Below are 27496 nucleotides of genomic sequence, written 5' to 3'. Positions count from 1 at the left end.
ACATCTCCAACATTCGGCACAAGGATTTCAATCCCAAGGTTTCGTATTCGGGAAAGGGCTATGCTCTCCGAGGATCGATCAAGACGGACGAATTTCGGATCCAGCTGCTCGCCTTCAAACTGAACGAGCTCAACTGTATGAAATACCGACGGCTTGATGTAGATAAGCTGCCGGATAGGCTCACATCGACTCTGGGTGGGACAGGCCAGTACCTGACGGAGATCCGAAACGTGGTCAAGACGAAGGAGGACGTTGAGAGACTTTGGGGATGTGACCCTCTTGATATCAAGATTTTGGGGATCGATTTAGGAAAGGCCTTTGTCGTTAGAGCCAGTGCCCACTTACCCTCCTCAGCATCAGTGACCGCACCGATGGACAGGAGCAAGGAGGTATTGCCGAAATCGAGATTCCTCCCATGAAATTCCACAACCTGGCAGCCAGCCAGAAGGCGGTGTACCAGCCAGCGTTCAAGCATAGGAGATGGCTCGAACAGAGGAAGGAACGTTCAGCCGAGGGCCATGAGTCGATTGCTCAGATGGAGACCAACTTGCCGGCACTCCGTGGTCCAGAGGCGTCAATCGCAAACCATGTTGAACAGTCAAAGTCAAGGAATCGGATCTCAAAACGTTTTACGACAACCTTGTCCTCAAGGAACACCTATGGGATGACAAGAGAGCCAGGGACAGGGAATTCAAGCTGGCCGCAGAACGCCTTCTGAAGATGATCGGAGGAACTCCTGGCAAGAAAAGGGATAATGATAACAAGGTGGTCATCAGTATCAGACTCGGGGAGTTTTCTTCAACGCCGCGGTTGTCCTCCCTTCACACAGCATTCTCCGCGTACTTTGTGCAGCTGGTAAGTATTTGAGCTTGCTTGCAACCTCCATTTCACTGACAATACAAGGATCGACGGTTAAAATTTTTTTTACTCTGGTATCGTTTTATTTAGGCGCGATCGCAGGAGTACAGTGCCATGGGTGTCAATGAATATTACACATCCAAGCGCTGTCCGGTCTGCAAGGAGTTTGTGGGTCAGGTCGACATCCGGCAACTCTACTGCCCGACGCCGACGTGTGGAGCAAAAATTCATCGAGACGTCATGGCTGGTCATAATATGTGCAATGTCATTCGAGGACATCTTCTCCACTAGCAGCGCCCTCATTATTTGCAGCCATACGACAAGGAAGGAAACTACATTTGGGAAATGGAGGAGAGTAGTCGGTATGTCGAGTATATGGTGGTGTGGCATATAGCCATATTACATGCTGCCACCGCGTGTATTTAATTAGATCCAGCGAGTCCTATCAATTTATTTAAGCCACCGAGTAACATATAATGTTCTCGGTGGATTAATATTAAAGATCCCTCTCTTGTTCTCATTGACTCCTGGTTCATATATACTTCGCAGGTGGCACGATTGGATGTGACGGAGGCGGAACAACCAGACGGAGGCGGAACAACCAGACGGAGGCGGAACAACCAGGCGTCGAACGGATGGCACCAGAAGACGAGGAAACTGAGCCAGATCGGCGCAAGAGACCAGTGGCATTTTTTTTTTTTCAAATAGTTAGACAGACCAATTTGTGTGTATAAGTCAATACATAGGTCTGTGTTTGGGTGGCAGTGTAGGGCGTGCAACTATGGCACTTCGGTGACGTAGTTTACGCCTGAAATGTACTGCTACTCATGCGCCTATGCGTGCCTCCTAAGAGAGAGGGTACGATCCGCGGAAGCTTGAGTAAGCAGTTGTGAGATCCATTTTACGCAAGAGAGCGAATTCGAAAGGTCGTGAGAACCATTTATGCATGCAAACGAAATCATGCGGAAATAGACTCTAGTGTGGGAAGCGAAAAAAGGACTGAAAGGACATGTACATGTACTAGACGAGTTTTTATATTCTTTTGGTGGACCCCTGAGATAGGGGACGGGGAATGCGCATCGTGGTATCTCCCTATCATCGTGACTCCACCATTTTTACTACATATGCGTCCGCCATCTTCCAGAAAAGCAGTTGACCATCCTTTTCACTCATCTCTCAAAAACATCCTTTACCGAATCCTTACTTTCCTCCCCTCCTCCCTCCCTCTCCCCCTCTCTATTCACCTATCAAGGTAATTCTATGGTGGATGGGGAGGCATTCATCTTTTATATGATATGTTTGATTTCGTTTACTGAACCACCATGTTCCTTTCAATTAGGACCTTACAAGCAAAAAATGGTGAAGCCGATGCTTTTGACAGCCGCTTGCGCTCTGTTCCTGGGCGCCGTTGCCGGTATCCCATTCTCGTCACCACAAAACAGCTGCCAGGACTTGGCCGAGTTTGTCCAAGGAGCCAGCAAGCTGCCTGTCAGGCCAGATGAGGATGGAGTCGTCAGCTACGTCTCAGGCTCGACAGCCAAGAAGATGTTCCCCGGAGCGGCCAATCGTATTTCCATCTTCAAGAAGTACACTTTTGTCACCTATTTCAACACGTGCCATGCAGTCCCAGCCTACACGCAGGTGCAGGTCAAGTCGGGCCCTTACAAGTTGGAAAAAACATCAAAGTTTGCCTACGACTTGGGTTTGCAGGTTGGCATGGAGGCCAACCTCGCCAATGTATTTAAGTATCTCCCCACTGTCTCTGTTAAGGCTGGTATCACGCGAGGCACCGAGACGGTCGAGGTCGCCGGTGTCGAAATCAAGGCCAGCGAGCTCAAGCAAGAATGTATTGTTTCGCCAGGATGGTGGTGCACCGCCTTGGTTCGACTCGATGACTTTGACAGCGGCGAGATCATTATAGATGATCGCATTCGAGACCCCGTTTTTTTTCCTGCGTCGCTGAACGGCAAGAATCTCTACTCGGATGTTTGGCTCGATGTTCCCACCAGAGTTAGACTCAACCGCTTCTTGTGGCAGGGCTGGGTTATCTAAGTCATATAAGTCATATATACCTTCTTTTTGTTCGCTTCATTCCAAAGAGCAAAGAAACTAGTCGGTGAAAAAGGATAACGAATAAAAGGTCATCGAACACCGTCAACGCAGGCAGACCGTAAGGTCGTCCAGCCAGGGTGATTCAATTCGCTTGGATTCTGGATTGCCATTTGCAAACGTGGTAAAAGGGAAGGTGGTGAGAGAAGATAAGAAATTCATGGGACGGATACGGGAGTAAAGGAAGATCAGGGAAAGATCAAGAAAAGGCGGCAGTGGAAATACAGAAACATGGAGAGGGCACCAGGCCAAGGAAGAAAATCGAGCAAAGAACGTGAAATGGAGATGAAAATCGATGCATTTTCGCCTGTGTTCCAGCACGGAATCCCAGTAGCGAACAATGGCAGCTAAACTGTCATCTGAGTAGAACTGATGAACTCTCTTCCTAATGACCTCGTGCGTTGAAGCACCGGCACTCGTCAAAAACGACCGAATGGAGAAGCCGTGAGCCGACATAGTGTGGAGAACAGCTAAAATGTCCTGATCCCTCTGCCATTACTGGCGTGGAGCTAGTCGGGGCTGAGATAGGTACGGCGCTGCCATTGCCATCCGTTTGATAAGAGCATTGAACAAAATTGAAACCGGAGGTCATATGGGGCGGTGTTGGTTGTGGGTGTTGGTTGCGGGTATTGGCTGCGAGTTTTGGTTGCGGAAGGGATGGCAGCGGATATGAATATGAGACAAGATAGACAAGGCGATTGGGTATGCGCTGAGAAAAAATGTCGACGCAAATAATGTAGCGGTAGAAGGGAAAGAGGCGTTTATTTGCTTAAAAATAAAGGTTGGTAAAGGGTGAAAGAGATACAGAGGAACAGTGTAATGGTAGAAAGGAAGAGTGATGAGAGAGGGATAAAAGGATGAAGGGGATGAGGGATGAGGGTAGAGATCGTCATGAGAAATTCAAGTTATAAGGATATCGACATGCCATGGGACAATGCCAGACAACTTGAAGACGAGTTTTTCAAATCATCGCCGCTGTGGTCGCAGGCGCCAGATGCAAACAAGGGGCGCATCAGATAACGTGGTTGACAAAAGTGGTCGTATTATTTTAAATGGATTTAGTACGGCCTTTTTTACATTATTTGATACCTGTATTATCTCGATATCCAAAACATAAAAGCATGAACCTCACTATGCGGACAAGGACATACGCCCAATGGAATTTAAAAAAAACACAACTAATAAACTAGTTCATGTTGTGGATTTTTCTCAGACACCATGAGAATACCTGCTTCTCGAGATCATTTCCCATGGCATGGGCTTTATTTGACCCAAATGGGTCTTCTTCTCGACAACGTAAGTGAACGTTTGATACATGAACCAGTTCATTAGTTGTGTTTTTTTTAAATTCCATTGGGCGTGTGTCCTTGTCCGCATAGTGAGGTTCATGCTTTTATGTTTTGGATATCGAGATAATACAGGTATCAAATAATGTAAAAAAGGCCGCACTAAATCCATTTAAAATAATACGACCACTTTTGTCAACCACGTTAGCACTTTTTTTTTTTTTTATTGTAACGGAAGACTTACCCAACTCCTCAATTTCACCTGCCTAACCGACTTTTTCCTTATTCAACACAAGCGTCAAGATGTTTTGGGAGAACTCCTATATAACCATATCAAAAAGGAGCTTCCGTTCCTTAAAAGAGATGTCCTTGACCTGATCAGCAATTGCGAAAAAGAAATTGCCAACATGGGCCCGCCTGTGTTAAGCGCAGCAACGGCTAAGAACAAATACATCAACAGTATCGACAGCCTCAGGACCTCATTAATCGCGCTTCTCGACGGAAATAGCGCGTCTATTCGAATGCGTTCAAAGCGAATTTGGACTGAGGTGGATTCGATTCGATTCAAATAGATAATATTAAATTCGATTCGAATTTACTTTATTCAAATCAAAATTCGGTTTAAGCCAAATTCGATTCGATTAATTCGAATAGATGCGCTACCTGAATGGTGCAAATACCGTCACAGTAAGATAAGAAACGCGACACACAGCGCAAATTTTGTTTAAGGTTCGCTCAACTCTAAACAGAAGGTGACTATCATAAAATTTTGTTTAGGTTCATATGTAGGAAATAAAGTATTTGAAAGTCGCGGTTCTTCAAGATGTTGCGTAATTTTTATTCGACGTCAGCACTACTTCTCCATCTTCCATCTTTCCAGCGCCAAAATAGGCTAGCACCACTCGAAACAGCATTCGAGATAGAGTCCGCGTCAAAAAGTGCCAACGCCATATATTTTTACAATAATAAATCTTAATTCAGTCGATTGCATGGCGTCAAAAAGTGCCATCCCAAAATTTGTCGATGTGAAAGAATCGAATTGAACAACTTCCTTTTTGGTACAGGTTTTACGTACAAAATTTGAAATTATTTTCGTGGCCGCTTTCTCTGCCTCTGCTTGCTGGACGCGTCTTGAAGAAATAAAGGTTTCTAGGTCTGATTAGACTAACCCGATGAGATGATGATGATGACCATCCCCTGCACTTGGTGGAATAGCCTCTTCTTTGAGTGTAGCAGTGCTAGCAGTCCTCAGACATAGATAGAAAGGGAACCTCTTTTCCTCGTATCTTTGCTACTCTTTACATTGTGCATGCAGCTAGGGAGTTGTGCTGATTGATTTTTTTGGTTAGAACTTTTCAACTACAGAAGTTTTGCTTCATAATTGACAAGGTCTAATCAAAAAAAAATCAATCAGCACAACTCTCTGCATGCAGCCATGCAACCATGTCATGCCTGCAATCGACTGAATTAAGATTTATTATTGTAAAAATGTATGGTTTGGCACTTTTTGACGTGGACTCTAGTATTTTGTAGTCGCTTGATGATGATGCCACATTTTTTGAAGCCCAGCGCCACATCGCGCTAAATGCAAAGGAGGCTTGATTTTTGGCACATAATTCGTAGCAGGTCATTTCCCGTTACTGCTTTTCCAAGCATTGAAATGGGCCTTGTGATCATCTTTGCGCATCGTCATCGACCTCACTACTCATCACCTTGACATGTTTGGCATAAATGGCAGACTTTCCTCTCCTTCCTCCATCCCTTTTCCTCCGTCGTTTTCGCTGTTTACATAGCCTGACGCTCGACATACAAGCAATTATACACACTGTCTCGCATCCAACACTTTCTGCATCATGAAGCAACAGCTAACCGGTATGCTTGCGACCACATGGAGTTACTGAACGCAATCTTTCTTCTTGGATTGATTGTTTTTTAGCTTCTAACACCTTTTTATTATATTCAATCATTTAGAGCAAGAATTTGAGGCTGCGTCTAAGGAGCTGGATGACTGTACGTTCTGGATCGACAAGGCCAGCGATACGGCGTGGGTGATGATGCCAGGGACCTTCGACGTAGACGAACTTGAAAAGGCTAAGATGAATGGACGCGCCGAGGAATTTGTCAAGAGCAACTACGCCTTTTCTGCTCCATTCTCACAGCTTTCCAACAAGAAGAAGTGGGTCTACCGAGACGCAAATAACAATTCTGCTCAAGTGGAGAAATGATGCTGGTGTTCCAATAGCCTGTAGCCGTGATCAGGTCACTTTTGCTTTGGGGAAATAAGTTTCTGTAAAAAGAGAAACAGGTAGCATGGGTATCCAATGAACAGATTGCTAAAACCTCACAACATTTCAATTCTTATGTTTCAAAAGCGGCTTGGACTCGGTTTGAGATGCAAACGATGGATCACGTTCTGGCAACGCAAGAACACAAGGCCAGAATGGTCTTGAGAAGTAGAGACGACTGCATGTCGCTACAGCTACTGCACCGTCAAAAACATAATAGCTGGCAGAGTCGAATAACATGAAGACTCAAGCTTATTATCCGAGGGCCAGGACCATATATGTCCCACCCTCTTTTCCCACCCTGGTTCATTTCTGCACGCCCTGGCTCTCCTTTGAGAAGATAGTAGGCATTCATGGTATACGAGCAGAATTTATATCATTTTTTCCTTACGGGTAGTTTCTGGATTTTCGCGTTTTATTTCAATAAAAGAAGATAACACATATATGGTCCTGGCCCTCGGATAATAAGCTTGAATCTTCATGTTATTCGGCTCCGCCAGCTAATGTGCCCCTATTTACTCTTCACCTTGGCCTTGGACCTTTGCCAAGATTGACAAATAATGTACTTAGTGGTCTCTCTCCCTCTCTTGGCTGTGCGCGCTTTTTTACCACACCTCCAACCAACCCTGCATCCTCATGGCCAGCTGCAAAGGCAAATTATCGAGGGCCACAAGTTCGTCTTTCAGGAAACCCATAGATCATCCAAAGTGCATCCATCCTAGACTGACTTGAGCGCTGACTTGACCTTGTACCGCCGCCTGTCGAAACCATCTAGCAGCCTCGACATAGCTACATAGCTTTGTTGAGATATCGCTTTGAGCCTGAGCCTACAAGTCCTGAATGTTGTCGTGGCTCAATAGTACTTACATTGTCAAATATTTTTTCGAGTATCCCTTCACTTTTTCTCTCCCATCGCTTCGGACATACAGACGTACGAACGCCAAAACTTCAAAACCAGTTACATTTGCATTCACTCGCATTTAATCAAGAGGCGATATCTTAGTAGAAACAAACGTGTTTGTGAGTGTGGGATAGAGAGAGAGTGGAGGGAGAGACGACTGGGCGAAGAAGGCTACATCGCAGAGTGCACGACAAAACCTGCTCCGAATGTAGGGTTCAAACGAGCATCAGCAGACCAAACTATGCGGCGATGAACTCAGTCAACCAAATTACCACTCCTCCTGCACACAAAAGCGGTTTCGATAGCCTCGCCAGTAGTTGTCCCTGTCAATTCGAACAAATGTCCACCTCTGACTATCCTCGCCACTAGCGGGCTGAAGGGTCACATGGGGAAACTCGTCCACGTTGGCAGTGTAGACCAGGTCCCTGTTAGGAGCCTGAATCATAAATTTGCCGTCGCCCGCTGATGTCATGGTCCATGGTTCAGGTGCCATTCGCGCACTCACATAAACCACGTCCTCCCTGGATACGAGCTTGTAGTCATCGTGCCGACCTCTCCCCGCAGAAATTGTGAAGGCACCATTATCAGCCAGGTCGACAATCCACTTTTCTGCGATATGATTTGGTACAAGTCGAGCCGGAACGTCGATAGGTGGGTAGATTGGTGGAACGGGGCCAATTCCAAGGTAGTTGCCTCGATTATCCTGGATGAAGTATTTTCCAGGCTCAAGCACCCGGGCGATGGCCACCTGAACGAAGAACAAGCACAGCACGAGGAAGGATGAAGCAATCATTTGAACCATTCTATAGGGAAAAAACGAGCAAAGATGGTGAGAAAACGATGCGCCGTGATAAGACTTTGACAAGCGCAAAGCGTGTTGTTGCTCTACGCTCACCTTGGAGAGAGGTATGGTTGGAAAGGGTTGTTTGTGAGGAGGTACTTGGTGAATGCGGCATGACGACCTCTTTTTATAAGAACATCCATCCAATATGCTATTTTCTTTTTCCCCGTTGTTGGCCTGGGTCCCTTCGTTCATCCTCTGGCCATGGATTTTACCCACCCCCTGAGTTCTGCTATGTGCGATTACACGATTCGCACCATTTAAAGGTAGACATAATGCCACTTTTATAACACCATTACGCCATTCTATCCAGTTCCTGAAAGAGAAAAGAGTGCGTAGAATAAACTCCTAGTTCCCAAGCTACGCGGCATATAGGCATGCTAGAAGGAAACAGTCATTGAGTTTTTTTTCGACAGAAACATCACAAGGCGCACTTCACTATTGCGGTCAAAGCCACGCTTTTTTGTTCACGGGTGCTTCATTGACAGAATTGGCGATTAAAATGTTAGAAAAAAAATTGAGAGAGCACTTTTATTTTTCTCACTTCCCAAAGGTATTCTTACGGTTTACTAGAGTAAACAGCTGTCAATTGCCACCAGTAGAGAGCTCGCTTTTGCCATAGCATGGGGGTGGGTTATATCCATTATGCGCATAATTGAACGCGTAGCGTTTAGCATGCCTCGTGCTGGAAAGAAAGGTCCTCAGATATGGGATTTAGTAAATGTGGTTTGCAATGTGGTTTTTTTCTTCAAGAATAGAGATGCTACTTCTTTGTACAGCCATGCAAATGTGTGTCAAATACGGCACAATACTATGAGGTAAGCGACTATAACATCCCCAACAACAACAACAACAAAAACAACAACACAAGACTACCAGCAAGGGCGAAATGTAGGAAATACTAGACAAATACTGGTAAATGGACCCTTGAGAAAACGAGACAGGAATGAAGAGATGCTTTGATTTTCCGTTAAAGGTGCAGACAATGAACATGGGCAATGGACGTGTGGCTGGCAGGGACCAAGATTTTGACATCTTGACATGTTCTGAGAGGATTTGGCCCATTCCCGTTGTGAACAGAACCACCGCGATGTTCATTTGCAGCCCGGCTGTTGAGAATGGGCACCAGGGGACCAAGTGTACGAGAGAGAAGGAAAAAGAAGATGTGTTTATTCCTAGCTACTTCGTAAATTAAAAAGGGAATGACCTCCAGCTCCGCTGAAGACCCACCCGTCATATTGCTGAATTTGCAGGGACAGAGCCTGTAATTCTGCACACCAGCATTGCAACCAACTCAGGTTATATCCATGACTTCTTGGGCGTGAAGGCAAATGGCAGCCCTTCGGAAAAGAGAACTTGAGGCTCGGTCGGATGGTCTCCGAGTGTTGCTTCATAGAGCAGGGTGCGGGTGTCCGATGCAGTGAGCATTTTCACAGATGCTTGCCAGTTTGGCGCACCCGGAATGCTCCGTGCAGGCGTTCTGCGTACATTCCCGCACCTCTCTAAGACGGTAAAGAGGATCGACCAGGCAGCTGTGGGGAAATCGCAGTGCCAAATCTTGGACACCAGAGAGCGCACGATTGGAGATCAGGCAAAAAGGAGTGCAGTGTGGGCACTTGGGCTAACACTTGGGCAAACACTTGGTAAATACTTGGGGAAACAGCTGGGCAAACAGTTGGGCAAACGCTTGGACAAGCAGTTGGGCAAACAGCTGGGCAAACGCTTGGGTTTTGGGCTCCACTTGGTTTGCGCCTAGTACACGTAGTGACAATCTCCTCCCTACTGCCTTTGAGTTTATGGCGATCCAGCTGTTGTATCATAGCTCCATTGTGGTCGCGGTAGGTTAGCAAAGGCCAGGCTATCCTTGCAACCTCAGCCTGAGTTGCATTTCGATCTTGAGCCTATCTATGATGGCAGAGATGGAGAGGATTACCAGTATGAGTGTCTCGAGATGACCCTGGAAAGTGGACTGGATCAGCTATAGAGCTTGAAGAACCTCCGAGTGCCGGATGTTCGAAGGATGGAGCAGCTGATCGGTCTCAAGGAGGTGTAAAGGAGGACTCTATACTGGTCGAGGCTGAGAGTAATTCGGGGTCTTTACGACGATAGTTGTGATGTTTTATGCACCTGAGTATGAGCCAAGGAGACAAAAGAGCGTGTTTGTTTATTATGCTCCCGGTAGGGGTTTTTATAGCCCCGATCTGAGGCTTGGAGTATTAGATAGCTTAATAGTCTCATGAATAAAAATGGAAGTGGCCTAAATGTGAAGGTTCACCCCCAGTACAGTCCCGATTTGGGGTCTGGACGGAACAATAGTGACAACCTAGAGGCAGCAGAATGGCTATGGAAACACTTCCCGATGGTCAAAGTAGAGGTATCATCAAGAGTGAACTGTTACTTCAAGGATCTTCTGGATAGAAGAGAGGAAAAAATCGACGGATGGGCTGCGTCCAAAAGGCGCCAGAACAAGTGCAAAGAATGTGGCAAGTTGGGTCACAACAGCGCAAGACGCAAAAAGAAATAGCGGTAGTCTCCACCATGTCTATACCCCACAGTGCATTAAAGGCTTCACTCACCAAGATCAACAATCCATTGATGAGCTACAAGATACGCATAATCTCATCTTCGTCACGGGAATGGTTGTCGAGATGTGAATGTTTGAATGATAGTATCTCATGCGTAAGAGAGAATTTTTTTTTCTTGTAGCGGAGGAGTGGCTGTGCAAGGCCATCCGTGAGGGTGGAATGAATGGATCGATGCGGGGCATTCCATCGAAGAGAATCAAAGATCCTAGATTTTCTCGATATTTTGTCCGCACTGCTTCCAAATCTACTCTAATTTGCCTTGAATTGATGCAATATGTCGCATATCTCACCATTATCACAGCGGGAGCCGACCTATAATGTGTCACTTCTTTTCTTTATTTTTTGCACCGAAAATCCAAAGCAAATAGACAAAGGAAATAAAGAAAAACAAAAACAAAACTACTCGAATGCTCTGAATACGCCTCACAGTGCCAGGAACAGCCTTCTCTCCAACAATCGAGGACGTGGAAGGGGTCGGTCCGGCAACAATCGAAAAAACAACACTCAGCACTCTCAGAGTTACCAAAATTCGGGCTCTCAGCAGCCATATCAACAGCAACAGCAGTTATTCTCCCAACAGCCAGACAACGTTAACCAAAATTTTCAGCAAGCCCAAGGCAACACATACAGGGGACGCGGTCGGGGCCGCGGCCGAGGGCAGACAACCAACCCTCAGTAGGTGGACGGCTACACCTATACCAACACGCGTGGACCCTCCTAACGGACGAAAAATGGATTCGAGAAACGGTCTCACAGGGCTACAGGATCCGTCAATAGGCTCAACAAGACTCTCCCAGAAGGAGACGGAGATCATCGAGAAGGAGATCCTGGCTCTACTCACAAAGAAAGCCATCGAGACGGCCACATCGAACACCGGGTTTTCCAGTCAGCTCTTCCTAGTACCCAAGAAGACGGGAGACCTCCGCCCATGTCTGAATCTGAAGAAACTGAACCAGTACCTGCCAGAACGATACTTCAAAATGGAAACAGTAAAGACCATCTGTTCACTTATGAACAAAAAGGATTACATGACCTCCATAGATCTTTCGGACGCCTTCCTTCACATTCTGATCCATCCCTCATCTCGTCGTTACCTACAGTTCCAGTGGAAGGGACAGAGGTACCAATTCAGAGTACTCCCATTCGGCCTCTCTCTCCCCGTTGGTGTTCACCAAGGTCTTACGCCCAGTCCTCAAATGGGCACGCCGCCGCGGCATCCGCATCTCCGCATACCTGGACGATCTTCTGATAATCGCCTCCTCCAAGCCCAAGGCAGCTCAACACACCCAGTTGGTCCTGGAACGGCTAAAATCACTAGGCTTCTTGATAAAAAAAGCAAAATCCACCTTGGAGCCCATTCAGGTCATCGAGCGCTTGGGGTTCACAATAGACAGCAGATCCATGACTCTCTCCGTCCCCCGTCACAAGGTTCGAGATATCCGCCGCGAAGCGCGCAAACTCAGGAACAACGGCGTCAGCTCATTAAAAGCTTTAAGTTCGTTCATCGGCAAGGCCATGGCAATGACCGCCGCCGTCTTTCCAGCACGTCTGATGTGCCAGCGTCTCATGCAAATCAAGAACAACGCTCTGCGTGCCGGATCCGGTTGGGAGGACAAGATCCCCCTATCTCAGGAAGCCAAGGACAACCTAACATGGTAGATCGACAACCTTCAGCATTGGAACGGATTGAGCTGGCTCACATCTAACGGTTCGGCGGGACCCGTTCCCCGCAACTGATGGACCTGGCGGATCAACTATGGCGCCATTGTTTGACAACAGAGACCAGACTCCAAACGACATACGTTCCTTCAGCCTTCAACCCAGCGGACGCACCATCCAGGAGGCTGACGACCCAACTAGAGTGAAGTATCGACCGCCCATTCTTCCAAACGCTGGATTCAATATGGGGCCCTCACTCGATCGACCTATTTGCCCCTCCCAGGAACGCCCAGCTTCCCCAATTCATGACGTGGGAACCTCACCCTTAAGCGCTCAACTTCAACGCCCTCGAACGACCATGGACCAAACTGGGCAACCTTTACATCTGTCCCCCTTGGAATCTCATCCCACAGATTCTCCAGAAACTTCAGTTGGAGAAATTAGAGGCGACAATAGTGGCGCCGGCATGGACCAGTGCGATTTGGTATCCGACAACTCTCTCAATGGCAATCAAGGACCCTCTCACGATCCCCAGAAATGCAGTGCTTTCGCCTCCGGGCGCGGCACCAAATGTGCTCGAGAAGAACCCGCATTGGAAGCTCCAGGCATGGCACGTAAGCGGCGCCTATACTCCGAACTAGGACTCAGCTCAGACGCGTCACATACGATATTGGACTCGCCACAAGCCCAACGCCGACACGTCGCTTACGGTCCTGCCCAACAAGTCTACATCCGATGGGCACAAGAGCGGGATGAGGACCTGTTTCACCCAGATCCAGTCCTTTTCATCAACTATCTCGCTCACCAACGCCGCACAAGAGTTTGGAAGCCGGCCACCGTCCTCGCTAAGCGCTCCGCCATTTTAGATCTGTTCAGCGATCGATCGTCAATCACGGAGAGCATGGTTTACAAAGATTATGTCGCTGCGCTGAAGGCTACGGACATAAGCCCGCAGAAATCGGTTGCCTGGACATCTCGCCTGCACTTGCCTACCTGCAATCGCTGCCCAACAATGACGATATGGTACTAGTCCAGTTGACGCGCAAACTTTGCTGGCTCCTGGGCATTTGTGGCTTCCTCCGCGCGGACGACATTCATTGCGTTGACATCAACAAGACGACCTTTGACAAGCGGTACTTGAAGCTCTTTGTTCTTCTTCCTAAGGAGAGACGCAAGGGCAAGAGGATTGAGAAGGTGGTGTACATATCCGCCAACTCTGACCCCAATCTCTGCCCCTTGGCTGCTTATCAGTCCTACACCTCGCGTATCAAGGATCACCCAGTGACGGTTCCGCATCCCGAGGACAAGAATTTTACAATTTGCCCTCTCATTCGTAATACTCTTCGCCTACATGCAGCTGTCTCTACGCAAACCATCTCCAATCACATGGATTCGATCTCGACCTTGATCCCTGAGGTTGAACGCTCCACCCGTCGTGTCAAGCCCCGAGTCATTGGATCTACCATCGCCGCCGAGTCGGGTATGTCTATTGACGACATCATTGCACATGGCAATTGGTCCTCTCCCGACGCGTTCCAAAATTTTTACCGTCTCGCGAGTAGGACCAGGTCCAATTTTACTGAGATCACACTCAGTAAAAGTTCTGGATCCACATTATAGGTCGGCTCCCGCTGTGATAATAAAAGGTCCTACCATAATCCCCCATTGTTTCTGGTTCCGTGTGGACGATGTCCTGCGCTGGGTCCCGTAGAGACGACATGCATCGTTTTCGATTGCGGTGTTTGATGCACTGAAAGAAATACTGGGTGCTGCGTTCGCCTTTCTCCATCCAGCGTAAGCCTGCCCATTGTGCCAGGCCCTTCATATGGGGGTCTACCATGGTTGTCAGAGCCGCCTTAATCCGATCTAGAGCCTCCTGTGTCAATGCAGCCAGAGGATCCTGTCGGTGTAGGGCGTCCTCATGCTCGTCGAGAAGTGCCGGCCGCTGCTCCTGGAGACGCTTTTCCTCCGGGACGGCGCGGGATTTATGAAGGATCAAGAATGAGATACTCGCATTCCGGACATGCTTTTTGAGGCGACCCCAGTGCTGATGGGGGTTTTCCGATGTTCGAGAGACGGATCCATGTCTAGGGTAGTGGTCAAGTAAGTGCGGAATTCCTGCTGGCGCAGAAGAGAAGTGTTGAGGCGCCAGGCACCTTTTCCATGACGGATCTGAGAGGGAGGCTTGATCTGGAGGGAGAGGTGGTCGTGGTCGGTGAAGTTGCAGGTGTAGGTTTGGGAGACTGAAGGGCTGCGGGGGGTCAAGTCTGGTGATAGGGAGATGTAGTCTATGGTAGATTGGTGGCGCTGCGAGCAGTTAAAGAAAGTTGGCCGAGGAACGAGACGCGAGCCCAGCATGTCGTCGACCATGTGGGGCCGGAGCCAGTCTTGGAAAGCTGGATACTATGTTTGATCGCAGCCGTAGATCCGATGGCACGAGCCTTGGGTAATTTGGCATCCTTTGGCAGATTAAGCTTGCGACTGATGAAAGCGATGTGGTTACTGATGCGCTCAGCTCCGACATGTCGGCTAGGATCCCGGACATCGCGCAGGAGGGGGCGATATCGTATCGACGCGTATTTAGGATGATGAACATCAAAGTCATGTCCTTGGATGCGTCGGAGGTATTCGGTGAGGGTATTGACCGGGCACAAGAGAATGTCATCGTGACTCTTGACTGTGGTGTATCGGCAGATACGACTACCACCACGTGTTTCCTTTGGGATCAAAATAGGAAAGTTCGACCTTCGTTCAGCACGTACAGTCACCTAACAAATTTTATTAGCGAGCCATAATTTTTACCCATGCTTTTGCGCATTCTTTTTCAAATTGCCTATATACAACACATCTAAAGAGCTATGCAGTCGCTATGGAAATTTTCATGTCTGTCGAAAGAAGCTCTTGGGGGACATCCATGGTGAATGTTAGGGTGTTAGGGTGGTGAATGCTGAAGGAAAGGGTTGTGGCTCGTTCAATATCTGCCATTACCACCAATGTGCTTTTTCACGAACTCCAGTCTCTGGAGTGTCATGTCGACCAGCCTTGCCAGCTGTCCTTGCGATAAAAGTATTCCATTCCTCCACTAGAGCTCTCACTAGTGTTGCAATTTCCCGAGATTGTCTTTGTCGTCGATTGAGAGAGGTACCAAGGAAGGACCAGACATGCTCGATGGGGTTCAATTCTGGGGAGTTGTCTGGCCAGTCCTCTATCTTGCGAACGCCGTGTACTTGGCACTAATCCTTTGGCAGTGCGCAGCTGTGCACTGGGGCACTAACTTCCATGGCGGTTACTCAAGCTGCTGTCGATTGTGCTTGGAGAAGAAAAGTCGTGCTGAAGAAAAGATGTATTTATTTGCTCATGGTTAGAAAAAATTAAAATTCACTAATTAATTTTGTACACTGGGTGGAAAGGATAGGGGCATCTCATTTTCCTATTTCACCACTACTGTCGCCAACTCAACCGTTCCTTCCTCTTAAAAAATATGCCACTCCGCATACTCGCAAGGACAATGACAGCGGCAGCGACATCTCCGGCAACTACACTACTTACAATGACAGCCACACCGATACTGACTGCAACGACGTTGATAGCGATGTCAGCCTACCGAGGTGTAGGATATCTACGTGAAGCTCATAGGTGAAGCATGGACAGGAGAGGCGGGCAGGTGATACAGAGATGAAGAATGCAAAAAAGGCAAATACCAGTTCACAAGTGCATCATTTTTTTTTTTTTTTTTTTTTTTTTGGCAGAAAGCGATAGAGAGACATGCTACGCTGGTCGTCGTTTGTGCCAAAAAAAAAAAAAAAAAAAAAGGATTATGAGTCAATGGCATTGCGCATAGAACTTGGGTGCGGGTGCCAAGTCCAATGCTAAAAAAATAAAATAAAAAACAGCGCGAACCCTATTGAACTTCAGCCCGAAGTTCGAGTTTCGTAAGCTGCCTACTTCAGTGCAACATGACCGACTTCATGGAGTGCCTCAAGAAATATCTGGAGCGTTCAATGGAGGCCGGAGAGGAGCCAGGCGGAATGAACTTCATCAAGAGCGTAAATGTTCATTCGGGATTTAGGGGCAGTTTGGGCGCCGTCTGTACCACTCACATCAACACATTACCGGAGGAACAGAGGAATACCAAACTCAAGCAATGGACACAGCAGGGGACAGAGAGAAAAGAGTACGGGAGAGCGCGAATTCGGGAGGAATGAGATGCTTGATGAGACCTACCACCTGCAGGTTACCCAGCTGACATATCACTGGATGATCGACGTCCATCGAACGCATTCTAATTGCTCCACGTCTACCATCATATCCTGGATTTTAACGTCTTTTTATCAACTCATTGTAGAATCCGGATATAATCAGACCGCTACATGGATTAAATGCGCCTTCAGAAGCTGATTGCCTCGCCCTTTGGCCGGCAATCTTCCAGGAAGGCCTGCCTCTGAACTCTCTTCTTTCCATGCATCTGTAAGTTGTCGTTTTTGCTTCTGTTGCTGTTATTCATGTTGCAGCAGCTGTTGTCGCTCATTATAATTCCGTTTAATCCTGTAGGGACGAACAAGGACATTCTGCGTCTGCTTTGTCCAAATCGAATCTGGCAGATGTCTTTGAAACAAAGATAGCGCCTCGAAAGTGCGACGGGTTATTGAGCGTTGACCCGGTGGTGACCGGCAATTATGAGTGTAAACTTGCGGGTGCATCGAGACAAGAAGTGGCGTGCCAACTCAGTAAAAAGATTAAGATCAATAAAAGCATCTTGCTTGAGCAGGACAAGTGTGAATTGGAGCGTCCACTACTTCTCTCTATTCATGGTAGGGAAACAAACACGATTGTATACCCGGCAAAGCTCGTATACTAAGGTCTCTGCACCAGAATGAACCGTCTTTCTTTTTTGTGTCTTTAAGCATACTGGCAATCGTCTTCGGAGTACGAAGGTGGCATGGCATTTGGATGGCAGGCAAGGCTTCCAGCACCATCGCGTTGCCGTCCACTCCTGATGAGCTCCGCTCATTCTTGGGGGGCCTAGTTCATTGACTTGCCCAATTACTGGTACGTATTCATTTATCACCGTAAGAATGTCCTATTAATACCAATATTATCCATTTTTTTTTTCTTATTAGAGCCACTACCACGAATATGCAGCACAGGTGCATTGAGTGTATCAGCAATACCAATACCGGAAGAAAGGCGAAGACGAGGAGGATGTCGTCTCATCAGCCCCTAAAAGCGTTGCCAAGACACTCGAGTGGGAACAAGTTGCTCTCCATACTCCAACCAAAGTCGCCAGGCGGCCTTCTCCGCTCGACAAGCTCAAGCGTCCCAAAGAAGAGGAGGGGCATCGTTGGTCCGAGGAAGAGGTGGAAGGCTGATTGTAAATGGGGAATGAATCGCTCCTATTGATGTTTGAGGTATAGGGGCAGTTCTTTTGCATCTTACAATAGATATCGTCCTTGATGGCACAGTTTGGGGATTTCAAGCTTTGACATTCGCAAACGCGCGCCCTTTCAAACCTCTTCACAATAGGGAGTTTCAAACTTTGACATTAGCAAAATCAAGCGCGTACTCATTTGCCAAACATGCTGCACACAAACGCGCCATATAATCCACCCTTTCAAGCCTTGTCACTATGGCGGATTTCATTTGCTTCTGCAGCGTGTTTGCCCACAACTAGTATCCGCGTACTCTTCTGGTTCTTCAGCTTTGCATCACCTCGTCCATTTTCAACTAAACATGAAACAACCATCACATGACGAATCTCCAGCTTCTTCTCCTTCCCCTCCGCCATCACCTCCCATCAACAAGGTGGTACAGCACGATTGCATCCTCTGTTCCTTCATCGTCACCGTTGAACGTAAGAATGATGAGCTGCTCCAGGTCAGATAGTAGCTGTTGGAGTTCTGACTAGAATGGCGTAGGGATCGGGTTGGTGGTTGGCTTCGTTCATCTTGATGCTGCCCATCATTTTTTGAACATTTTGGCGTGTTACAAAACACGAGAGCTGATGTGTTCTGAAATCGCGTTTTGGTCACAAACGCGCCTCCACAAAAAAATTATAACGCGCTACAAAATGTTAACTAATACTTAACAGCGACAACTACACAACCACAAACTGCATTCTGATCGAACGAGGACTCGACTTCGCGAAGAAGAACATGGCTAAGCTCCAGAAGCTAAATACGTTCGACGGCGCGTGCAAACTCGTTCATAGAGCCAGGGTATTGTGAGAGGCGGTCAGAGAGTTGTTAGACCTGACCAGGTCCCACCTTCAGTTTTCATGTCAGCCTTATTTGGATCTAGAACTCACTCCTTTTTTACTCGATTAGGTGGGCACGACATTTGGAGGAGTTCAAGGAAAACAAGTGTCCATGGAAGGCGATGCCAGCTGAGTACCACCAATAAAATACGCCTATACAACGATCTATATCTGACCTGAGTCTATGGAGGCTACTCTCAAGTTATGTATCTGATCTAGCACTAGAAGAAAGATAAAAAACAAAAAAAAGCTAGCCAGCGCGTAGAAAACAAAATAAATGGTCTTCACTGCGCGTTGAACTGTATGAAAGATCTGGTGTATGTTTGACATTTTTTTTGCATGATCAAAAGGATATATCTTCGCGCCGCGGTGAGTACCACGGGTTTCAGTAGTTATCAATGTTTAACTCAATGGTGAGCGAGATGGGAGTGTAAGTAGGCGCTACTTTGCTTTTCAGTGTGGGCTGTATTATTGCTCGTCATTTATTTGATGATATACAGCCGCAATTATTAGTTCAATGCCTCAATTAACTTCGCCAACTGTGCTGATCAGCTTATTATCAGCTTGAAGAGCCAGAGGGACTGACGCGTGCAGATCTTCCCGGAGCGCCACCTGAAATTCCTCGATCAACTGAAAGAGTTCAAGCGAAGTGCGGAAGAACAGCAAGACCAAGATCGATCCAAGAAGGCAATGCGAAGGGCGGTATTTAAAGACCAAGAAACTGCTCTAAGTGAAGACATAAAGAGTAATACACTTCGCTATTGACATCTTGTATGTCCCCCGCGACCATGTCAAGCACAAACACAGTATCGCTCACGGTACATGACAACTTTGGCTTATGGAAAACTTAGTATCAACATCTTATCATCTGTTTTAATTGCCTTTGTATGCAAATGTTTCGTGATATGTTTTTTTGAAGCGTTAATATGTATTAAAACGTTCATGCCGAACTGTTTTATTAGGTCCATATTATCGTTTGATTGATACAGGATGAATTGTCCATTTTAACCAGATTGATAGAGAGCAGGGCCGGCAACTACGTGCGAATTCAATTCAGTCAAGTTTGAGGGCGTGACAAAGACGTCATCGTCAACGAGCGCAACAAACACTGTTCCGTTGATGACTGGTTGGCCTTCAGTGGTGAGGCCCGGATACAGGTCAGGCACGTCGGGCTGCTTTGTGGTGGCTTTACCGACGTCGAAGCCGTCGGAGTTGAACATCTCGACGCCCTCAAGTGGCGTGTACGTGACGTTAAGCTGGCTGATCCATGCAACAAATTTGGGTGCGCCGGCGGTGCTGGTGGTGGTGTATCTACCGTCAGGGCCCACCTTCTTGCCAGGGGTCTCAAACTCGAACTCGACCTCCCGTCCGGGGTAACTGAGTGCTGGACGCTCGGTCGAGATGGCGGGGCCAAAGTTCGGGTCAGTGCTGTTAGGGTTATTGGTGATATACAGCGCGGGGAACACCTGCCAGATCAGAGGATGCTTGTGATTGATCTCGGGGCAGGAAACAATGTAGCGTGCTTGCAATGTCCACTGCATGCTCTGCGTGATGGCTGTCTGGAACCATACTGGCATTGGGAAAAGACCCTCAAATTGGCGGAAGACCATCTGCTGGCGTGCCTCAGTAGTGACCGTCTGTAGCAGCAGCTGCGCCGACGCCCGCGAGTCGAGGTGCTCAAGGAAGCCAGCGACACCGGCCTCGCCAACCCGTGTGAGTTGCTTACTAAAGGTAATAAACTCCCTGACTGTCTGGAACGGATACTGGTACTTGCAGGGCTTGGCCGCTGCAGGGCCGAGCATGTTGTAGACGTTGGTAGCGTGGCCAACCTCCTGATCCGCCATGTAGGCGACGAGTGCTCTATCGGCTTTGTTCAAGCCGGCCTCCTCAAAGTCCTCAAGCGAGAACTTTTCTAGAGCGAACCGGAATAGATCAAGCTCAATCCATTCGGTGTAAAGGGCAAGGTTAAGCGACTGAAAGTCGAAGTCAGAGAGCGGGTGGTAGATGGGGGTCTCATCCAGTGCGAGGCCGCCGGCAGGAGTGAAAGGCTTTGGTGGAGGCTCATTGATCTCGCCGTTGGAGATGTAGCCCTTGTTGACGGGATACGGCGCAGTGATATCATTGGGGTCAATTGGCTCCTCGTGAACCGACTTGTTGGGGGCTTCCGGGGGAACGACAACTCCAGGAACCTCCACAGGGGCGGCATTGATAAGGCTGAGGGACAGGAGTACGAGAGGAACAAGGTTGACTATCGATCGCATGGTGATAAATGGAGCTCAAGTGGTGGGCAGACGAGGTTCAATGTGTTGTGGATGAATGTGAGTACTGTTGGAGAAATACGAGACGCTGGGCAACCTACCAACCTTTATATTTTTTATTTTTTATTTCTGACTAAGACCGGTTTTCAAATTTCGCGACCTTCGAATAGAAATGTAGTGACCCCGAATAAGACCCGTCGTACGCGGTGCAATTCCAATGAGTCGTCATGCTTCTCAAGTCTCAGCTTGATGTATATGGTTCTGGAACGAGAGACCCGCCGACTTGTTTTACACCGGTTTATTTTTGGCAAGACTCTACGGGGCAACTTGTGCTCAGTTCCAGCCGCATCGCCTATGAAAGGTAGGATACCTAGCATAAGTTGCCCCGTAGGGTCTTGCCAAAAATAAATCGCAAAGATATATGCAAGTCGGCGGGCCTCCCTAGCATGACGACATGTTGGAATTGCACCGTGTACGATGGGTCTTATTCGAGCTCGCAACATTCCTAAACAGGTCTTGTTCAGTTGAAAGGCATAACAATCTCAAACCTTACAATATATGCGGTGGGTAAGGGCCGCTCGTTGTAGCCTCTGCGATCCTATCTCGACACTGATACTTCTGCATCACGGAGTTCTGGATCTTACATGTCGCGATCATACCAAACGTTTGTTGGCCCGTTGTACGTTAGTTCAAAACCATTTTGCGCATTTCTGAGATCAAAATCATGGCATTAAGCCCTATCCGATTTGGGATGTTAGGGTTCAAAACCCCCTCGCACAATTCTGAGATCGATTTTGCTCTTGGAATAATTATTCAGAATAAACAGTCCTATACCTTATTTGGTCTAAAAAGATATTGTCTTGGGGTTTTTTTGTCGTTCTTCCCCATGCCCCCCCCCCCCCCCCCCCCCCGACACCGATACACCAAGCGCCAGCGCCTCCTTAGGGAGTATCAGGAAGGCTTCAGTAACGCTTGCAAGGAGTACATCAAGGAGCTGGAAATCCACCTAGGGATGTTCCCTTATATACCTATGGCTTATTGGAACGCACTCTTGTACCTCCACCAGACCCGTTACCTCCAACCGCGGATGCGCATGCCTTTTTCGACAGTTTTGAGAGAGACTATCCTCCCACAGTATGCCCCCCAGAAGTTCAGAAAAACTGCTCGCATGACGTCTCGGCAAGTTGACATGCTTGTCGAAATGATCCAAGGGAGCGGTCAATTTATCAGCAAGAATCCAGAGCGCCCACAGGCCCCGATCAAGACGCAGCTTCTAGTCGCCTTGTATCGGCTAGGCACCAAGGGTATATCTTCACACAAGATTGCTTTCACTACGGGTATTGGTCAAGGGTCGGTAGATCTCTATACATGGCGATGCATCCGGGCAATAGAAGAGCTTGAATCACGGTTCAGTGTCTGGCCAGACCAAGCCAGAAAGGCTGAGATATCAAGGTGGTTCAAGCAAGAAAAGGGTTTCCCCAATGCGATTGGCACCGTGGATGGTGTACCATTTCCCTTTGAGTCGGCGCCGAGTTACGATATGATCTCATGGAACACCCGGAAGTGCGTCTATGCCATGGGTTGCACAGCCGTCTGCGACCACCAAGGTCGATTTATCTATTTATCTACACTCCACGTTCACAATAAGCTACAAAATGTAGCTTATTGTGAATTTTGGTATTCTGTCAATTCAAAAATTCAAAAAATATATCGAAACTTCATTCTCACTGGGCCGAGGTCTATAGCATCGTGGTCATGGTTCGATCTCATAGACCTCGTTGTCGCTTATCACAATTCCCTCTATTTCCCCTTCCAAAGACAGCATGTCGGTTAGCATATCCAGATATTCCCTGGTAGTCACGGCAACCTTCCGTGTAAATGCCGGTGCATCATCTGTGTATTGCGCCGCCCTTCTAAGGCAGAGCATCTTTTGTAACATGGTCGCAGATTGATGCATACCATCCAGCACTGACCATAATGGCTCTTCCATGGAAGCGATTGACTCTTGAGAAGAAACCTGGTCGGGTGGTAGGTTCAATTGATGAACACCAGAACGAGGTTCCAGGGTGCGTTTGGAAACCACCGGCTCGCGGTCGTCGCAGCTTGATGATGAGTAATTCAGGTCCAACGGGTCATCATCATCCACTTCGTTCTCGTCGACTACAACAACACTTCCAGCGAGGCGGAACTATTTCTTGAATTGCTTATTGGACATCACCGCACTGACGCTGTCCATGAGCTGCGAGGTGGGACCTTTGCCTGCGCAACACCTGAAGTAAGCGAGCACTCCGAAGTCCTTTTGACATTCGATAGCCTTGGCGCGGTCTGGATACAGTGCTATCAGCTCTTGCTTGAGGTCCTCTAGCTCCTGATCTGTCTCATCCCCGTCAGTTGTTCGCAAGGCCTCCTTCATTTCAATAGGCACAGTAGGGACATGGGCAAGCAGTTGCGGATAGTGGATAGCTTCACATCGTTCCAGGCAGAAACCAGGCATGACCACAGGAGCTTGTTTGAGATCGTCGCCTTCTCTGTCTTTGCTCTACTCGACACTGAGATACCACGCGAATCATATGTCGACTGAACTTCACTTTGAAGGACTGGATGATCCCTGCATCCAAAGGCTGAGAAACTGACGTTGTTCTGGGTGGTAGTCGAATGAGCTCAACATTCCTGAGTCTAAGCTCGTCGGTGTTGCCGTGTCCTGGTGCGCTGTCCATCATCAGCGCAATACGTCGTCTCTCCATGGCCATGGCGGCGTCAAGCTCTTTGAGACAGCCGTTGAAAAGCTCTTGACTCATGTACCCGGAGCCTTGAAAATCAGCCTTGAGTTGTTCCTTCATATCCTTATGCAAGCCTCTGGGATGATGAGCAGCTAGATATAAATGTCAATGCCGAAAAGCAAGTTCTGTAAAAGGATGATCCAAGTACGATGAGGACAGCTTGCAATATTCTCGACTTACAAAGCACAAATGGCATCCTCTTGTCTGATCCATCAGCATTGCAGCAAAGCAGAATGGAAACCCTGGCAACTCTGGTGACTTTCTTGTCGCGAACAATGGTAATCGCCAATGCCTTATTCGACAGGACCTTCAAATACAGCCCGGCTTCGTCACAGTTATATATGTCTGCTGGCTTGAACTTGGAAAGCTGCTCCGTGATCTCTTTGAATCGTGGGCCGTGCTTGTCCATGCCGACGTCGCCCTCCTCGCCATGACCAACATGCACGTGGATGCCATAGCTTTTCTTGAGTTTTATAATCCAACCATCCGAGAATTCGATCGGCTTGGGCGCCATTCTTGAGTCCAGAAAAGGCAGCATCTGGAAATATGTGTCCACAGCCATGTCCCGTAGGTGGCTATCGTTCACAGGAATGTCTGTAGATAGGTGAGTGATTCGTCTTCATGTCGGACAAAAGTAGGTGCCAGGCAGCGATGTTCTTACTAGAGTCGATCTCGTGTTTGAACTGAAGGAAAAGTACCTTTTCAACGACCTCCATCGTCCGCGGGTAGAGCTTCGTCCTCTTTGCAGAATTCCTAGGGCCCATATTTGCCACCTTATCCAGGATATCTTTTGAATTTCTCATGCTGCGGGCCGCCGTGGATCGATCGAAGTTGTGCTTTTTGCTTCTACCGATAGAAGAGACTGATGCCTTGGGATCGTTCTCTCGTGCTGCGTTCACCTCTGCTATGAACTCTGCCTTTAAAGCCAACGACGTAGTGTCGCGCGATTGCTTTGGATGGGCAGCTCAGTCGCCAGAATAACCGGTGTCTCCGTCACGCTCGTCCGGCTCTTCTTCGCGGCAGGTTTCGCAGGTTGCGCAGGCTTGGCAGGTCCGTCCGGGTCGACACAAGTGTATGTTGTAACAGTCGCTGTTGTTGTCGCTTGCTTGACTATCGTTGATCTCTTCACCGCCGGCGCGGTCTTCTTGCGCTTGTTACTTGACATAGTGGGCTTGAGTTGCAAATGAGGATGCGGAGATGCGCGGCCGCGATGGAGAATGGTGATGAGCTGATTTTTTTGTGACATATGGCATACGGCCCAGTGAGAATAAAGTTTCGATATATTTTTTGAAATTTTTGAATTGACAGAATACCAAAATTCACAATAAGCTACATTTTAATCACAACGTAATTTAACTGTTAGTACCTCTCTCATTCCAGCTCACTCTACCTACTGCAGATAGGACGCTTGCAGATACTCACTCATATTATCCTTTCCTCCGTTTTTGGCTTGAATGTGTCATTTAGATTATTTTTTTTGGAATTGTTCAATAGTTCAATAGCTCAGTAGAATTGACCCCCTCCCTATTACTCTATGCCCAACCATCTTTAAATTAAGCAGATCTTCAATAAACGATTACCCTCAATGAATTTACATCAGTCATCAGCATGCAGAACCCTGGTTGCGCCGCAATCGAACAGTTGTTCAGGGACTCGAAGAAACTTCGGCAACAGTACCCCGTATAGATGCGATCACTCAGGAACTGGCTCCCTCTATTACTATGGCTGTTGGACATTGCAGTCATCAATGCTTATATCATGAGATGAGTTCACACGAACAACTGTAGCAAATCGAGTCATCATGACTTTCGCCTTAACTTAGTTCTCTAGCTTTAGCAATTTAGACGCCAACAATCGTGAACCACACAAAAGGAAATTGAGGATCCAAATCGCAAAGTATATCAGCAAACGTAGTCGCGATCTCAGCTACGACCGCCTCGACGCTGCAAAGCATGTTCCTGTCGTCAAAACAAAAGCTGCGTGCCAATGGTATAAGGTCAGGACGAAGGAAACTGATATCAGATCCAAGTAGTGCTTCTGCTGCACTACATGCAATGTCCCACTGTGTTTGTTAGAAACAAGGAATTGCTTTTACGACTACCACACCGCCTCAGGCATCTGAACACTCCGGTTTTCCATGGCTGCTAGTAAATTAGCATTGTGATACTTGTCTACTGAAGAAAATGTATATGGATTTACTCCGGGGATAGAATTTGGTCCTACAGAGGAAGGGATAACGAACACCAATCGCTTTAATAAATAAGCGGATCAAGAAACAATTTATGGTTTACTCCACTGCTCAAAAGGCGTCAGGTATTCCTCTAGGTCTGGTGCAGGGCATCTGAAATATGTGCTACTCTGAGAATCATTGATACATATTTGTATATTGATAAGCAGGACTGCCATAATGTAGTAATGACCGACTGGAAATAGCTCCTTAAAATTCCTCTTGTATCCAATGAAGGCAAACTGCCGGCATACTTTGCCCAAGCCCCGCTCAACAGTAAATGCGACATCTTAACATCCTGACATGGACAATACTTTGCTCTCCTGTCAGATATTGATCACGGAAAGGCACTGCTAGACAGTTCTTTAATGCATACGCTTGGCCTCCATAAATGGCGAGGCTTCGGTCATCGACTCTCTTGGAATACGCTCTTAAAATGTCCTGAAATCGAGGTCCATTGTATATATCAGCGTCGTGTGTGCATCCGGGCCAAAAGGTTGGAAGGTGAGAAATAATTCCATCAGCAGCCATAATTTCTTGAAACTTCATCGCGTGCGCTCTCTTGTGCCCATTGTAGTCGTATCCTTGATCGTGTGTTGGTTGGCAAATTGGGATGACTGCGCCGTGAGTAAACTCGCGGATGAATTCGCGGATGCTATCCAACAATCGTCCTTTGACGAAGACCTGACATACCAGCTGCTACAATTTCTGTCTTGTATATCGAGTATGATCAGAGACGAAAACACATATCCAACCATCAAAAATTGCAAGAGGTCGAGGTATAGTTCAGTGATGAAGGAGCATAGAGTTTTATCCTTACGTTAGTATAGGCGCTGTGCCCATGTGCAGTGTGCTTTGCAGTGGACTATAATGATAATAGACAGTTTGCGAAACTGAACTCGACCCTCGAGTTCGCTCGAAGTTCAAACTCAACTATGCCTCTGAGCTCTGAACTCGAGGGTCAGAAGCAAAGTTCATTCGGCGTTTTGATTGGCTTGCTACCAGGCGGCTTTGTCTGGATATACAAAATGAAATGCCAACATGCGTCTGTTATTCTATTACTCCTCTTCGTCAATGGGCTTCACACAATCCACCTTTACATTACGGCAGCAGCTGCTGCAGTATGTGCTGCAACAGAGTTCCCCTCAGCAACAACAGCAGCACCAGGCGTATGCGTCTCAGCAGCAACAACGTCCTCTCGCACCTCATCCGCCTCTCTTCTCTGTGGGCTTTAATGGGGAAGGACGGAGGGAAGGATGATAAGAACAAGAGAGTTAAAAAGCAAACACATCGCCTTTCTTTAATTAAAGCGTGTAAGCATAGCTCGCGTCTGCTTGTGTTTAGTTTTGAATGAGCTTACGCGTGAAAAAGGAGCGCTCCTATTGGCGCAGCGTGAATTTGCAAAGTTGCAATGGACTTGCGATAAGACTTTCGCAATGACCAAAAGTGCGAGC

The 27496-nt window shown here is 47.5% G+C and overlaps 9 protein-coding genes across 9 annotated transcripts; 4 read left to right on the top strand and 5 right to left on the bottom strand.

The window, feature by feature from the left end:
• The first annotated feature begins 309 nt into the window (after positions 1 to 309).
• Positions 310 to 1591, top strand: BC939DRAFT_469238 (uncharacterized protein). The gene is made up of 6 exons (XM_051557999.1): positions 310 to 589; positions 610 to 855; positions 949 to 1035; positions 1253 to 1288; positions 1408 to 1431; positions 1470 to 1591. Exons 1-4 carry the CDS (start codon positions 416 to 418, stop codon positions 1286 to 1288), a joined length of 543 nt encoding a protein of 180 aa, XP_051406477.1. The 5' UTR covers positions 310 to 415; the 3' UTR covers positions 1408 to 1431; positions 1470 to 1591.
• Positions 1592 to 1965: 374 nt separating this feature from the next.
• On the top strand, positions 1966 to 3195 carry BC939DRAFT_533595 (uncharacterized protein). The gene is made up of 2 exons (XM_051561705.1): positions 1966 to 2110; positions 2198 to 3195. Exon 2 carries the CDS (start codon positions 2215 to 2217, stop codon positions 2908 to 2910), a length of 696 nt encoding a protein of 231 aa, XP_051406476.1. The 5' UTR covers positions 1966 to 2110; positions 2198 to 2214; the 3' UTR covers positions 2911 to 3195.
• Positions 3196 to 7483: 4288 nt separating this feature from the next.
• BC939DRAFT_45245 (uncharacterized protein) lies at positions 7484 to 8734 on the bottom strand. The gene has a single exon (XM_051555807.1). It carries the CDS (start codon positions 8473 to 8475, stop codon positions 7708 to 7710), a length of 768 nt encoding a protein of 255 aa, XP_051406475.1. The 5' UTR covers positions 8476 to 8734; the 3' UTR covers positions 7484 to 7707.
• Positions 8735 to 9443: 709 nt separating this feature from the next.
• On the bottom strand, positions 9444 to 10504 carry BC939DRAFT_469229 (uncharacterized protein). The gene is made up of 2 exons (XM_051557998.1): positions 10408 to 10504; positions 9444 to 10185 (listed from the first exon to the last, which is right to left on the bottom strand). The coding sequence occupies exon 2, from the start codon at positions 10098 to 10100 to the stop codon at positions 9783 to 9785; it is 318 nt and encodes a 105-aa protein (XP_051406474.1). The 5' UTR covers positions 10101 to 10185; positions 10408 to 10504; the 3' UTR covers positions 9444 to 9782.
• Positions 10505 to 13365: 2861 nt separating this feature from the next.
• BC939DRAFT_45220 (uncharacterized protein) lies at positions 13366 to 14166 on the top strand. Its single transcript, XM_051555776.1, has one exon. The coding sequence runs from the start codon at positions 13545 to 13547 to the stop codon at positions 14142 to 14144; it is 600 nt and encodes a 199-aa protein (XP_051406473.1). The 5' UTR covers positions 13366 to 13544; the 3' UTR covers positions 14145 to 14166.
• A 353-nt stretch (positions 14167 to 14519) lies between these two features.
• BC939DRAFT_533591 (uncharacterized protein) lies at positions 14520 to 15555 on the bottom strand (the record flags this gene model as incomplete). The annotated part of the gene is made up of 3 exons (XM_051561704.1): positions 14520 to 14812; positions 14929 to 15201; positions 15513 to 15555. The coding sequence occupies 3 exons, from the start codon at positions 15553 to 15555 to the stop codon at positions 14520 to 14522; spliced, it is 609 nt and encodes a 202-aa protein (XP_051406472.1).
• A 4075-nt stretch (positions 15556 to 19630) lies between these two features.
• Positions 19631 to 21110, bottom strand: BC939DRAFT_469224 (ferritin-like domain-containing protein). The gene has a single exon (XM_051557997.1). It carries the CDS (start codon positions 21036 to 21038, stop codon positions 19782 to 19784), a length of 1257 nt encoding a protein of 418 aa, XP_051406471.1. The 5' UTR covers positions 21039 to 21110; the 3' UTR covers positions 19631 to 19781.
• Positions 21111 to 22077: 967 nt separating this feature from the next.
• BC939DRAFT_384182 (uncharacterized protein) lies at positions 22078 to 22665 on the top strand (the record flags this gene model as incomplete). The annotated part of the gene is made up of 1 exon (XM_051551786.1): positions 22078 to 22665. A coding segment is annotated over one exon (588 nt), but the record flags the coding sequence as incomplete, so codon positions are not given.
• A 123-nt stretch (positions 22666 to 22788) lies between these two features.
• Positions 22789 to 23448, bottom strand: BC939DRAFT_482053 (uncharacterized protein; the record flags this gene model as incomplete). Its single annotated transcript, XM_051559083.1, has 2 exons — positions 22789 to 23223; positions 23263 to 23448. The coding sequence occupies 2 exons, from the start codon at positions 23446 to 23448 to the stop codon at positions 22789 to 22791; spliced, it is 621 nt and encodes a 206-aa protein (XP_051406469.1).
• Between the last annotated feature and the right edge of the window lie 4048 nt (positions 23449 to 27496).

This window comes from Gamsiella multidivaricata, assembly GCF_025024155.1.
Source record: "Gamsiella multidivaricata strain RSA 2152 chromosome Unknown BC939scaffold_127, whole genome shotgun sequence".
In the NCBI taxonomy this organism is placed as follows: domain Eukaryota; kingdom Fungi; phylum Mortierellomycota; class Mortierellomycetes; order Mortierellales; family Mortierellaceae; genus Gamsiella; species Gamsiella multidivaricata.
Note: the sequence above shows the minus strand (reverse complement) of the source record. Positions and strands in the feature narration are given on the sequence as shown.

Coding starts and splice junctions, on each gene's coding strand:
- BC939DRAFT_469238 (XM_051557999.1), top strand. CDS start 416: ATGAAATTCCACAACCTGGCAGCCAGCCAGAAGGCGGTGTACCAGCCA. Junction 856..948: donor CCGCGTACTTTGTGCAGCTG/GTAAGTATTTGA, acceptor CGTTTTATTTAG/GCGCGATCGCAGGAGTACAG. Junction 1,036..1,252: donor GCAAGGAGTTTGTGGGTCAG/GTCGACATCCGG, acceptor TGTGGCATATAG/CCATATTACATGCTGCCACC.
- BC939DRAFT_533595 (XM_051561705.1), top strand. CDS start 2,215: ATGGTGAAGCCGATGCTTTTGACAGCCGCTTGCGCTCTGTTCCTGGGC.
- BC939DRAFT_45245 (XM_051555807.1), bottom strand. CDS start 8,475: ATGAACGAAGGGACCCAGGCCAACAACGGGGAAAAAGAAAATAGCATA.
- BC939DRAFT_469229 (XM_051557998.1), bottom strand. CDS start 10,100: ATGATACAACAGCTGGATCGCCATAAACTCAAAGGCAGTAGGGAGGAG.
- BC939DRAFT_45220 (XM_051555776.1), top strand. CDS start 13,545: ATGGTACTAGTCCAGTTGACGCGCAAACTTTGCTGGCTCCTGGGCATT.
- BC939DRAFT_469224 (XM_051557997.1), bottom strand. CDS start 21,038: ATGCGATCGATAGTCAACCTTGTTCCTCTCGTACTCCTGTCCCTCAGC.